General features: G+C 39.0%; 1 protein-coding gene across 1 annotated transcript; it reads left to right on the top strand.

Annotated features, from left to right (window-relative positions):
* The first annotated feature begins 1094 nt into the window (after positions 1–1094).
* LOC138006238 (rhodopsin-like) lies at positions 1095–14318 on the top strand. Its single transcript, XM_068852442.1, has 3 exons — positions 1095–1216; positions 11306–11961; positions 13169–14318. Exons 2-3 carry the CDS (start codon positions 11339–11341, stop codon positions 13674–13676), a joined length of 1131 nt encoding a protein of 376 aa, XP_068708543.1. The 5' UTR covers positions 1095–1216; positions 11306–11338; the 3' UTR covers positions 13677–14318.
* The last annotated feature ends 513 nt before the right edge of the window (positions 14319–14831 follow it).

Here is a 14831-nt window from a genome sequence, read left to right as displayed (position 1 = left end):
TTTTTCCGATGTACAAACGAGGAACCGAGATCTCCTCTCTTAATTAGAACAAAAGTTCAACGTCTTTGATCCCTCCATCAGTCTTATTCCACCGCTTTCGGAGTTTAGCGAGGATGAGATAATTTCAGGTACATAGGTAGCCAAAGGACTTTTGTTTTTGTGAGCGGCCTGGCGTTTGAAAAATTCTGGCATGAAAATGATTAATGGCAATGGGAAGACGGGGAAAAAAGGAAGGCAAATTGCTTTTTGTGTCGAAGAAGTTTTGTTTAACAGAAAGACAAAGACAGTTAATTTCTTACTCCATTTCCTTAAGGCAGATGTTAATTGTCCGGTTTTGTTTTTCAAGTTTCCTTTTCTTTAACGAACGGCGCTAATAAAAATTCTACTGACACAGAAGTAACAATTACTTGACAAACTCAAGTTGTCGGTGTCTGCTCAAAGATCAACAGACAAAAAGTAGTTTTGACGCAAGTTTCTTTCTTAAGAACAGTGATCAACACCGGCAGTCTCGAACTAGTACCCTATAACCCCAATAAAATAAAGTGTTTTTCGCCGTTATTTTTGTTTCTGAAAAAATTGTTGAGGCGGGCAATTCTCGGTTTGGTTCGTCTACCAAACCAATTTTTTTCAAGAGTCTTGTTTAAAAGCTAGTGTCCATTGTATCCTTGTTCCCAAAGAACCTAAATAAATAAAATAAACTTAAAAAGATAACTAAAATGACTAATGCATTTTTAACCTACGATATCAGCTTTTTTATTGTACTTAAAAAATAAAATTTCCTTTCACTGTGCTAAAAAAAGGCAATCAAAGCCGCTTTTCCCATAATTAATCAATTGATTTGACGTTCTCAAGAGGTATCTTTTGTGTACAAGTGTCTGAATTGTAAGATTTAAATTTTAAAAAGCAAATCTTGAACAACGACGGTGTACGACTTTACATGACGATATTCTTAAATGGCTTTCTTGCCTCCGGCTGCACATGAGGCCACAAAAAGATTATTGTATCTCTATGTCATTAACTGGCGAAAGCTAGAGCTTCAATTAAAACGCCTCCTACTCGACAGGTGTATCTCACTTTTCCTCTTGATTCACCGACGAAAACAGCAAGGAGTTTTTACGCTGGTCCGTGTTGATTCGTAGCCACATCGGCTTTTCAGCGCAAATACGTTCGCCCTTGCTCCGGGCCAGCGAGTCAATCAACAGGAAAACAAATTCAAGTGAGTTTTAGACGTTTTCTTTCGAGTAAAATGACAAAATTAGTTAATTCTGCCCCCGACCTTATTTTTTTCGGCCCTACGCTGGATACATGCAATTCCACTTTACTGACAACTTAAGCCAGTATCCAGTAATGTTGAATCGTCACCTTCAGGAAACTAGGTTGAAATCAAAGGGCTCGAGAGTTCCGTTGGAACTTGTTCTTGTTTTCTCTTACATGTTGTTTTGAAAGGACAAACCTGACGTGCTTAACTTGATATTCTCAAACGTTAAGCCGCATGGCTTCTTAGTCGCCATTTCCCAGGTGTTTGAACGAAGTTGAATTCAGCTGTGTAGCCAAAGACACAACATTCTATTTCGTCATTGGTCTACGTCACTACGAAGTCACGTGAGATAGAGCGCCCGAAACCAGAGCTTGACGGTTTTTGAGCGTCGTTTTTCAGAGCTTCAAGTCAAGGATTTGAATTTCGAATATATTTTCGGATATTTTCTACCGTATGGAAGCCTATAAAGAAAACAACGAAGACACCATTTTGAGGGAAGATGAAGAGGGAACACCTGAATCAGGAAAAAGGCGCATCGTCGGCTTCCATTGATACCAGTTTTGAAACTGAAGGAACTACCGACGTTAAATAAATTGACTTTACTTTACTTTAAATCCTGAAATCTGGAAGCGATTTGATCATATTGCTACGTACAAGGCATAGACCTCAAGTAGTCAGCCCTACAGTCCACCGTGACCAAGGAGGTATATATTTGTGAAAAGACAACAGATTTACTGTTGAAAGCTCGCGGGGAGAAAATTCAGTTAATCCCCTGACACCAATGAGCTTATAAGAATGAATGCAGATGCCATTGCTCCGTTGGGTGACATCAGTTTTGAAATATCACAGAGGCGAAGGGATGCCAGAAAACTGGCCGAACGTAAACAAGGATGACGCCACGTTATGTGCGTCGAGCGTACCAATTTCCAAGCTGTTATTTGGGGATGAATTACACACCCAACGTAAATGACATTCGTCTTCAAATACGATCAGTGGCACGGCAACAAAGGGCATAACTGCAAGCCCCAATTAATACAATTGTCGAACGGGCCGTAAGTTATCCTTTTTTAGGGAAGGACCATCCCTACACTTCAGAAACAACAGCCAGAGCCAGCTACTCCAAGAAAAAAACGGATCCATCGGATCGGAAATAGTAAATTCCCTATCAAACAGATTGGACTTGATTGACTCCATGGTGCTATTGACAGCATATTTGAACGAAAGAATTCAGTGCATGCAATATAGCCAACCATTCAGTATTTACAATAGCAAACTTCAACTTCAGTCCCAGAAATTCTGAACTAGTGTCTGGTCAAAAGATTGAGTTTTATTCTAATCCCTGTCAGAAGAGGGCTTTAATTCATGCTAACCTCTCAGAGGCTTAAACAGAGTCTGTTGAGTCAGAAATCACTAAGCTACTGCATGCCAAGGGTATTGTGGCTTGTGATCATGAATATGGGGAGTATATTTCCCCCATCTTTACTAGTCCTAAACAAGATGGAACCCATCGCATAACTTTAAATCTTAAGTCACTCCATAAAGTAATCACACACCATTATTTAAAAATGGAATCTATATGGAACGCTGTATGCCTTATGACACCAGGCTGTTATACTTATATGGCATCCATTGGTCTCAAGGATGCATATTACTCAGTCCCCATTCACCCATTTTATAAAAAAAAAAAATATATATATATATAGCAGGTAGAATGTAAAATGCTGCGTCGCCAACGAAGAATGCCACTTGCGAGCAGGATCCAAAGAAGGATACACGATGCCTTGACTTCACGTGGTAATAAATAGGATAAATAGGTTGAATGAAAAATGGAGTCAAAAGCAAACTACTCACAGGTTCATGTTTAATGTAAAGAACAAACGTTTCGCCCTTCGGGCGTCCTCAGTGTTCACAATAAGCTAAAAACTAAAAAATACTTGGCAGGAACTGAGTCGGTTTCAAGATCTTATATATGTGAAGAAGTGACAGTGACGAAATAAACAGATTGCTTAATTACACGAAATTTACAAACAAGCGCTAATGAGTAGGTGACAAAATAGGCCAGCTTATAGAAAGAAAAACCACTTACACAATAGTAGATGAAGTGAACAATATAGAGTTAATTATGGGAGCTAACCATCACAGTAAAAAATTTAAAAGTATTATATCTAAAGTTATGAAGAATTTAATGGAAAAAATGTTTTCTGGATTTACCGAATTTTATCTCAAGCCATTAGCCCAAAAACTGCCTTCATTTGTCAAAGATACTACCCACTTACTGCAAAAAATTGAAGATCTCAACAAGACTGGACCATTCCCCGAAGGTACCCTTCTTGTTTCCTGGGACGTTGTGTCAATGTTCCCCAATATTGACAACAATCTGGGAATAAAAGCTGTCACAAATGCTCTTAATTCACCAGAATTCCAAATTCCGTCAACTGAATGTATCGTTGAAGCTGTGAAGATCTGCTTAGAGCACAACAATTCCCACTTTCAGGATCAACAATTTTTGCAAACTCATGGCACCGCAACGGGCCCTAAGAACGCGTGTAGTTACGCTGATTTGGCAATGGGAATTATCGATCAAAAGGCCAAATCTGGGGAAACCAAACCTAAATTATGGTGGAGATATCGAGACGACATTTTCGATCTTTGGACCCAGGGTACCACTAAGCTGAAGGATTTTACCGATTTCATTAATTCACTGTACCCCACCATCAAATTTACCATGGTATCATCAGAAATTTCACTCAATGTTTTGGATCTCACCCTCCTTTTAGTTGATGGGCTTATTCAGACTGATATCTATTCCAAACCTACGGACCATCACATCTACTTATTGCGTAACAGTGCCCATCCATCTCATTGTACCAGGGCTATCCCGTTCGGAGTTGCTACAAGAGTTCGCAGAAATTGTTCCCCAATTGAAAAGTTTGAAGAACGTAGCAAGGAATATCAGAATTATCTAGTAGATCGTGGTTACCACCCTTCTAAAGTTAAAACACAATTTGATAAGGCCAAAGATACACCCAGGGAGGACCTTCTTTCACCTAAAGAACGAGAGAAAAAGGTTATTTTTCCCCTTGTGGTTAATTTTAACCCTCATTTGCCCAACATTGGTAAAATCATTAAGTCGTATAGCCATTTAATTTATGATTCACCGATATTAGCACAGATGTTTCCCAAAGGGTCAATTATTCCATCTTATAGAAGGGCCAAAACCATCAAAGAGCTCCTAGCGGGACCCAAGGGATCTAATTATACTAACAACGACCATTCTGCTACAGGTTGTTTTAAATGTAGCAAAAAATGTGATTTATGTAAGAACTTTTTAAAGGAGGATAAGATTTTTTACAGCGCTCGTACAGATCGTTATTACACTATTAGGCAACATCTTGGTTGCAAATCTAAAAACGTGATTTATTTGGCCACTTGCAAAAAGTGTAAGGTTCAGTATGTGGGTTCAACATCCAATGAATTCAAGGTCAGGTTTCGGAATCACAAATCGGCTATGCTTACTAACAAGGCTACGTGCGAATTAGCCGTGCATTTCAATAGAGTTGAACACCAGATGTCTGACTTTGAATTCATTGTTATCGAAAAAATTGTTAATGAATGTGAAGATCACATTGATAGGCGTTTACTCACAAGGGAAGCTTTTTGGTGCTCCCAGTTGTGTACTCTTCATCCCCACGGCCTTAACAAACGATCAGAGTTCAACTCTAACAATAGAATTAGGTTTAGCCAATAAGTTTTATTTTTTAGCCATGCATTTTTAGCCATTTTTTAGCCATTTTCATTTATTTTCTTTCCCAAAACACTTTTTCTATTAAATTCTTCATAACTTTAGATATAATACTTTTTAATTTTTTACTGTGATGGTTAGCTCCCATAATTAACTCTATATTGTTCACTTCATCTACTATTGTGTAAGTGGTTTTTCTGTCCATAAGCTGGCCTATTTTGTCACCTACTCATTAGCGCTTGTTTGTAAATTTCGTGTAATTAAGCAATCTGTTTATTTCGTCACTGTCACTTCTTCACATGTATAAGATCTTGAAACCGACTCAGTTCCTGCCAAGTATTTTTTAGTTTTTAGCTTATTGTGAACACTGAGGACGCCCGAAGGGCGAGACGTTTGTTCTTTACATTAAACATGAACCTGTGAGTAGTTTGCTTTTGACTCCATTTTTCATTCAACCTATATATATATATATATATATATATATATAGATAGATAGGTATAATAAATAAAACGACGAAGAGGCAAACTCTTGACAGTTCCAGCGTTTAATCGACGTTTCGGCCTTCGGCCTTCTTCAGGATAGTTTAAAAGTTAAAAATTAAAAAAGCTATATACAGTGGTTGTGAGTGGCAGAGTTACGGGCTTTTATATAGTACACAAAAAATGGAAATTAAGGTTATGTAACAAAAGAAAAGTCTTAATTACAAGCTAGGCAAAACAAAAAACAATTGATAAAAAGGAACAAACAGACTAATTAGATAAATCGTGTTATTACGTAACAAACTCCCCATTGAGGGCCTCTGAGTGAATGTGCGGGTCAATGTCATAACAAGGTCCTCAGAGAGGGCCCCTAAACAATGTAATAGATTCCCAATCGAAAGCCCCTGAATGAAAAACCAAACACAAACATAACAGAATCCCCCAATAGAGTTTTTGAACAAAGACAACAACGACTAAGTGAAGGCTAACCAAACAAAATGGCAAGATTACAAACTGGAAACATTCAAAGCTAGATGGGAGCTAACGAGGTCCTACAGACAGCAAAAATTACGATGATTACAAATTTGGGCTGAAAAGAATTTACACTACAATAGAGACAAAGTCAACTGTTGTAGCAGATACGATTTTTGGATTTGAATTCACGCCTTTTGTTAAGACCGTGTGGATATAATGAAAAGAGTTGTGAGGTCCAATATGCTTCTCTGGTGAGGAGCAGTTGTTCAAGATGGGTGGCATTTTTGTGGTTTACAATTTGTTCGATAATAATAAAACTAATTTGACAAATTTGATGCTCAAGAGAATTATAATGGACCGCCAGCTCACATGTTCTTCTGTTCTTAAGCATTGATGATTTATGGTTACGAAAACGAACCTTGAATTCTGTTGAAGTGGAGCCCACGTACTGCTTTTTGCATTTGTTACAAGCAGCCAAATAAATGACATTTCTGGAAGTACAGCTTAATTTCTGATTAATCCTATATATGCGGCCCGTAGCAAAACTCTTAAACTTAGTATCTTGAACAACTGCTCCTCACCAGAGAAGCATATTGGACCTCACAACTCTTTTCATTATATCCACACGGTCTTAACAAAAGGCGTGAATTCAAATCCAAATCCAAATCCAAATCTGCTACAACAGTTGACTTTGTCTCTATTGTAGTGTAAATTCTTTTCAGCCCAAATTTGTAATCATCGTAATTTTTGCTGTCTGTAGGACCCCGTTAGCTCCCATCTAGCTTTGAATGTTCCCAGTTTGTAATCTTGCCCTTTTGTTTTGTAAGCCTTCACTTAGTCGTTGTTGTCTTTGTTCAAAAACTCTATTGGGGGATTCTGTTATGTTTGTGTTTGGTTTTTCATTCAGGGGCTTTCGATTGGGAATCTATTACATTGTTTAGGGGCCCTCTCTGAGGACCTTGTTATGACATTGACCCGCACATTCACTCAGAGGCCCTCAATGGGGAGTTTGTTACGTAATAACACGATTTATCTAATTAGTCTGTTTGTTCCTTTTTATCAATTGTTTTTTGTTTTGCCTAGCTTGTAATTAAGACTTTTCTTTTGTTACATAACCTTAATTTCCATTTTTTGTGTACTATATAAAAGCCCGTAACTCTGCCACTCACAACCATTGTATATAGCTTTTTTAATTTTTAACTTTTAAACTATCCTGAAGAAGGCCGAAGGCCGAAACGTCGATTAAACGCTGGAACTGTCAAGAGTTTGTCTCTTCGTCGTTTTATTTATTATACCTATCTACAGATTTACCGAGAGACACGTATCCTCTGGATCCTCTTACTGGGAGTTCATCGTTGGGTAAACTGCTTTTATTCTCACTATATATATCTATATATATATATATCTGACATTTTGCTGAAAGGGGCAGTGTTTTTCCTAATGGCTTGGCATCTGTCCAAGAAAATTTACCAAATTGTTGAAGCCAGTGTTTTCAGACCTAAGACAAAAAGGTCCTGTCTCTGTCGCATATCTAGATGATACTTGGCTTGCAGCAGATGACTATAATGCCTTCATCAAGAATGTTGTAGAAACATTGTTTTCTTTTAGATAGACTCGGATTTGTTGTAAACCTAGGAAAATCTATTCTAATCCTTACTCAGGAAATTGTATTCCTAGGGTTTATCTTAAATTCAAACCACATGACCATCACACTAACTCCACATGGGGCTCAAAAGTTAAACGATGCTTGTCTACAACTATTAAAACCCTGCACCCATGCATTAACGGAAGAAGCAGCAGTCCTGGCGTTTATGACTTCCAGTTTCTCTGGGGCTATGTATGGGCCTCTGCATTACAGAACACTTGAAATGGAGAAATTCCAAACTTTGAAAGTTAAAGGGAATATGCGTTAAAACCACTTATTGAATTGAATAGCTGTAGCTTCCTGTGGAGAGTGTATATTCTACTTTATATAATTTATGTTATTAAGCCTTCCTGTTCTTTAACTTTGATAAATCTATGACCATCTCAATTGAGGCCATATCAGACATAAACTGTCTCTCCCAAGGACATAGAATGTAATTAACCATGGAGACAATCTACAGTAACAGTGACCACAGATGCATCTCTGGTTGTTTGGGGAGCATTGTTGATGGTCACTCAACAGGGCGGAACTTGACCCCAGAAGCTCAGCATGATATTAATTATTTGGAAATACTCGCTGCCCTGTTTGCATTAAAGTGATTTATTGACCAACCATCAGGGAAGCATATTAACATCATGGTTGATAACACCATAACTATTGCACCTGTCATTCCTTTGCAAACAGTAGGCTGGTTAAGGAGATATGGGAATGCCGGGTGTATCCAGCACAAAGTGTGGCTCTCAGTTACCGGTACACATATTCCTGGAAAACCAAATATTGAAGGTGATAAAGAATCCCTGTTATCAAGGAAGGAAACAGTGGTGTCTTGATAGGTCTCTCTACAGGGATGTAATGAACTGGTTTGGAATTAGCCTGATATCGATCTATTTGCCTCTAGACTTAATTTTCAGGTTGAGAAGTATATTTCATATAGACCTGATCCTGGAGCCTTTTTTGCCCCTTTCCACCTTTCTGTAGTATTCCAAGAGCCTTCCATAATGTATACAGACAGGAAGCAACTGGCATACTAGTTGTTCCCAACAGGCTAACTTAAACTTGGTGGCCACATCTTATACCAATGTTAATCTTTTCCTCTATTGTTAACCATGGATGGCTCAAACATTGTTTTTACCAGCATATGCAGAAATACTGCATCCACTTCACAGACAACTGCAGGTCCTTGCATGCCACTTGTCGGGGTGGGAAGTTACTGCTACTGTAGCAGATGGTATTGAATTTCTTTACTATGATACACTGTACAACGATGGGTGTCCTTATAGTACAATTAACACTGTAAGGAATGCTCTCTCCACTGTGGTTTTCCTGCCAGGACACTCCTTTGGCCACCATCCTCTAGTAACAAGATTCCTAAAAGGTTTATTCGAGTCAAGACCATATCACCTCATTATCAAGAGATATATGAAACATTGATGATGTGCTACATTACATAAAATCACTGGGTGATAACGACGAAATGAGTCTCGAGGACCTTACCTTGAAATGCCGGTGTGTTAACTATGTTACTTTCTGGGCAACTTTGTCAGACAATTCACGGCCTTAAAATTATTGCAATGAAAACGGGTGATGATTGTGTGTTGTTTCAGATATCCACATTACTTAAAATATCTAAATCTGGAAAGCACCAGGAACAACTAGTTTTTTAAAGCTTACTCCCCAGACAGTGTCTTATATGTTGAAAGATGCCTTAAATAATACCTTAACAAACAGAAGGTGGGCATAATGGGAGGATCAGTCGTGGCTTAAACCGTTATGTTAACGTTAAACCGTTTAAACCAGTTCCCGAGGACTCGGTTAGCAGATGGATAAAATCTTTTTATTTTTCAAGATCAGGTATAAATGTATCTGTTTATGGAGCACACAGTACTCATTCTACATCTACATGAGTAGCATATGCTGACAACACGTCATTGTACACCATAATGAACTGAGGCTCAGTGCAGAATGACGAAGAGAGTCTACTTTTCGGATGTTTTACGACAAACCCTTGAGTTACAATGCGAATTTGGGGAACAATTTGTACCCCACAGTCTTTTCAACAAAATGATATATTTTAACTTTCAATTGTTTCATTGCCACACTGCTTTAAACTCTCGGGTGACTTCGCAGTGACGTAGACCAATGACGAAATAGATTTAGAAAATTAAACGAGGCTTACTTGTAAGGTGAAGTTTGATTGGAATTCTATGAGATATTGGTCAGGAACGTAGGAGTCACGTCCTCAGCCTATAAACTCATTGTAAGTGAGTGCTCACCCACCTGAATTCACGTTGTGTAGGAACAACTCACCTCGATTAGCCTTTGCTAAATGCGAGTTGTGTACGTAAATGCGAGTTGTGTACTTAGGGGTTTTCAAAATTAATAAACTTGTAAATAACCTTGTGTGGCAATTCAGAATCTCTCCTTTAAAGACTGCAATCTCTGGTTTCGTGCGCTCTATCCGCTGTCTCACGTGACTCCTACGTTCCTGACCAATGACTCAGAATTCCAATCAAACTTCACCTTACAGGTATGCCTCGTTTAATTTTCTAATTTAAATTGATCCGTCCATAATCTTCGTTCGCCCAGTGACAAGTTAGGGCCCGGGCAGAGCCTTAAATTTCCATAAAGATTCGAGTTTATAAAATAATTAATAGGCACATGAATGTGCATATTTGATCTTTGATAATGCCAGATACAGTACAACAGCTTAAGTTTTAGATGAAGCACGCTTTTTTTTTTTTTCTTTTGTCATGATAAGAAAGATCAACTGAGATAATGAAATGTAAAAAAGCCTTAAAAAACAGGCTTTTAAAAACTGGAGCCGGCTCGAATTTAGTGTGTTGAGCAATGATTCACCTGTACCACTAAACTCTTCTGCCGTGTGAGAAAAGGTCAATCGAGGATTCATCATATATCCCGTGAGAGGTAAAAGTATGGCCAAAAACATTGTTTGTGCAGTTAAAGGAAAAGTACGGCCTAGAAAAAGTTTCCCTGAATCGAAAGTTCTTTACCTGCATTGTCATACTTGACCACTCATTTGGGCTTAATGTGTTTAAATAGCCAACAACAACGCTTCAAAAAAGGGCAATTTTAAATTGAAATCCGCCATCTTAGTTTTTGTGTATGCAAACGAGGCTATGACGTAGCAATAGACGTAACTGATTAGAGTGTAACGTGAAGTGCTAAGTTTCTACCCCATATGAACCATGTGAGCGTTAGCCCTACTGATGGAAATGGGTCCACACAAGGAGAACAGAGAAAAACTCTGATCAGGGTGGGAATTGAACCCACGACCTACGGGTGAGATCTCTATGACTACTTTACACCTTTATTTCAAAATGGCGGCCATTTTGGTATAGGATTGTTTGCTTGCAATTAGCCCATGTTGCTTCGTTCTCAAACTAAAAATTCAAAAGAATATTCAACCTTGACCGAGGCAACAAGAGCTAATTTGTAAGAAAGCAAAATAATACTTTATGCTGGCCATTTTAGAATAAGGTGCATATGTAACGTTAATTTGATTTCTGTATACAGTGTATTCAATTACAATTAGTGCTCTCGCACTAAATACAATTGACACTTGAATTATCGTTAGCTTGACTTTCGTTCGTGAGGGGGCGGTTATTTACTCACTGTATAAAAGCAATGAAAATTTTGAGCTTTTTACCTGTTTTCTCGACAGTATTCTTATTTATCACTGTTTCAGAACAAAACGCAATCACTGCCAACAGACTGCAATATGAAAGAATTTATGAACCAAAGTGACCAAGTAACACACCATGTCAGCAACGGTGGTTACTATGCCTACGGCGTCGTAATGTTTTTCATCCTGACAGTCGGTTTTATTGGAAACATTATGACACTGGTTGTGTTATACCAACATGAACATCGCAGGCGAACCATGACTCCCCTCATGCTTAACCTTGCGCTCGCGGATATTTTTATCATCGTGTTTGGGTATCCTGTGGCAATGCAAGCCAATCTACGTGGAATGCTTCTTGAGAGCTCTCACTGCAGTTGGGGAGGATTCGTAAACGGCGCAGTGGGAATTTCATCGATTTTTACTCTGACCGAAATGAGCGTCGTATCCTACTATGGACTGAAACGAGTGAATAGCAGTTCTAGACAGTCAGCTTCCCAAGTCGCCTGTTTAATGGGAGTGGCATGGATATATGGTGTTCTTTGTATGTTACCTCCGTTGCTGGGTTGGAATCGGTTCGTTCTTTCCGCTTCGAAAATAAGCTGCTGTCCAGACTGGTCAGGAAAATCTGCTTCGGATACAGCATATAACCTTTTGCTTGTTTTCTTTGGATTTTTCGGGCCTCTTACGGCAATGATGATTTGCTACTACAAAATTTATAGGTAATGATAGTGATCGTTTCTCTAGGGATGATCCTAATTTGCTTGTACAGTGTTCCTTGTTCCTCGCTTTCCCATGCTAAATGTATGCTTACTTCCCTAGCCACAACTTTTCTCACTGAGCCATTCAGTTGACATGAGCACCTCATTAGATTTTGTTTAAAACAGGCCGCACAAGTTGATAAAAGCAGTCGTAGCAGAATCAAGGTCGAGCTAGCCAGAGACGAATAGGTCTCTGCTTAAATGATGACATCACAAACTGCGTTTCTTTCAGGCTTTGACCAATTTTTGCATTAGGAAACAGTTTATGATAGGTCCGAGCCTCTTTTTAGGTCGGCTTGGCACAAAGGTCAAGTATAAAACCTATAAAAAGTACAGACTAGGTTTAACAGGGAAAGGCAATTTACCTCCGCAAAGTTGAAATATAGTAATTTAGGGCCTGACCAAACGGGAGATGTTTTGCGACCAAACAACATCAAACATTGCTTGGTGACCAAACATTTTACCGTTTGGCCACCTTGTTTGGTGCTGCTTGATCGTGTTTAATCAAATTTGAAGGCCATATGTTTTGTGGTCGAGGTACTGTTTTTTGTTAGTTTGGACAGCCGTATCAAAAATGTTTGGCGCGCGCATGCATACCACGCTTGTTTAGCCGTTTGTATCCACGTATTTTTACATATTTGTGACCCATAGTTCCTTGCTTGTGGAGGTTGATCTCAGTTAGATTAAAAATGTGTTTTAGCCATCTGGCCACTTAATTCAACATCAGCATGTTTGGTCACCAAACAATGTTTGATGTTACTTGGTTGCCAAACATTTCCCGTTTGGCCAGGCCCTTAGGAGCATTAAACATGCTTGTGTTTTGAGAAAATTGTGAGGCTTAGGTTGCACAAGTAGATCTAGCGAGATAAATTTAGTTTTGTTTGTAAACGAAACAAGCAAGCTGTATGTACAGTAACTGGCTCAATGAATCGTATGGTATCTCAATCATACTCAGCCTAGACATTCCTGAGCAGATTATTTCGCAAAGCGACTTGACTCAGTTTTATCGAAAACTAGTAGGCTCGAACAGGACGCCAAGCCATGACCCATGCATTAATATTCATATTTGTCTTAGCAATAGCGTTAAGTTGCGTTCCTGTTCTGCAAAGGCGTAGACCAAACCCTTATTATAAATTATAGCTTAAGATGTCTTTTGATTTGTTTTCAGCTTAGTCCATAATGTTGTCGTCCCAGGAAACTTACAAATCCAATTAAGACAGCGACAATCTGAACTAAAAATTGTTAAAATGACAGCTATGAATGTTGCTGCTTTCTTGGTTAGTTGGGCGCCATATTGTTGCGTCAGCCTGGTTGCGGTATTTACGAAAACGTTTATGCTAGAGGATTGGGAGGCAGAAATACCAGAACTATTGGCCAAGGCATCGGTTATATATAACCCCATCATTTACACCACGATGTATCGTCGTTTTCGAGCAACACTATTTCGTCTTTTGCATTTTCGCCGGCGTTTAATTTCCCCACAAATTGCCACCGTCATCACAAGGAACCATTTTAGCTCACGACTGGCTGCCGACAGGCCCCGAGGGGCTTCGAGCATTGACCAAAGATATCTTCAAGTACCAAGTCAAGCTATGGCAAAGAGAGGTTCTGTAAAAAATGCTTCGGGTGCAACCCGCACGCGGTGGGAATCGTCACGCATTTTTGTCCATGGGTAACTGAGAAAGCCAACGAACCAGGACGAAAGCTGACGAGTAGTGATCAGTTGTTGGGCTTCGTAATTGGAGGATGATAAGATATGAAACCTTAACTGCTTTATAGGATGATATACTATCACGTGACATGTCAAAGTTATTTCCAACACAGAAATCTTCTTAGCTAAATGGCAACACTTCTTATCATTTTTTTGGTTGCTGGATTTAACAGGCGAGTCTTCATCTGTCCCTTGTTTCTCGCAAGTATAGAGACTACAAATACCCCTGCAAGGAGTTCTAGACAGTTGATACTGCTAGCACAATCGGTACAATTTTTTTTTTCATTGTATTAGCGGCATTTGCGGTTTACTAACGGAAGGAGGACCTGCATATTGTAGATGGCGATGGTCTCAGTAGCTCTCCTTTGCAAGTTTGCAAAATGGCGTTAGCCACACCGCCCGATAACTTGCAGCTCTCTAGGGGAAACGAGAGACTAAAACCTGCAAGCCGCAGCCAGAGACCGTTGCCTTAAGGTGGCTCAAACCAGTTTCAACACTTGATAGAAACGTTCTTATTAGAAGGATCGATTGACCCTACAACACTTAATCACTAAAAAGCGATGTTATGGTACCATACCAAACACCAGTTATTGCTGAAATTGATTCGGTCATTTTTGTGACATAAGAAGTTACCATGGCAACAGGAAAACCCCGCAGAAACACCCCATATTTTGGCTTTAGGTAATCATATCTCAAAAACGATTTCTATGACCCCCATTTTTTATTTTTGAAATGTAATCAGCATGCCAGGATAAAACTTTCTTCAAAGTTTAAAAATGTTCTGTGGAGCGGATTCAGAGCCACCTTAAATAATTAAAAATTTAAGGTAGCTCTGAATCCGCTTCACAGGATTTTATAAAACTCTGCAGAGTTTTATCTTGGCCTGCTGATCATTTTTGTGCAATAAAAAATTGGGGTCACCGCGTTCGTTTTTCAGATATGAGTAACTTAAGCCAAAATATAGGCTGTTTTTGCAAGGCTTTCCTGTCGCCATGGTAACTTGTTACGTCACAAAAATAGCTGCATCTTGTTCAGCAATAACTTGCTGTTGCTGGTAAGTGATAAAGTGTTGTAGCGCCAATCCTTCTAATAAAAAGGTCTCTTGAAAGTGTTGAAACTG

This window comes from Montipora foliosa, chromosome 6 (genome assembly GCF_036669935.1).
Source record: "Montipora foliosa isolate CH-2021 chromosome 6, ASM3666993v2, whole genome shotgun sequence".
In the NCBI taxonomy this organism is placed as follows: domain Eukaryota; kingdom Metazoa; phylum Cnidaria; class Anthozoa; order Scleractinia; family Acroporidae; genus Montipora; species Montipora foliosa.
The sequence above is the reverse complement of the archived record's forward strand: the minus strand, read 5'-3'. Positions and strand labels throughout refer to the sequence as shown.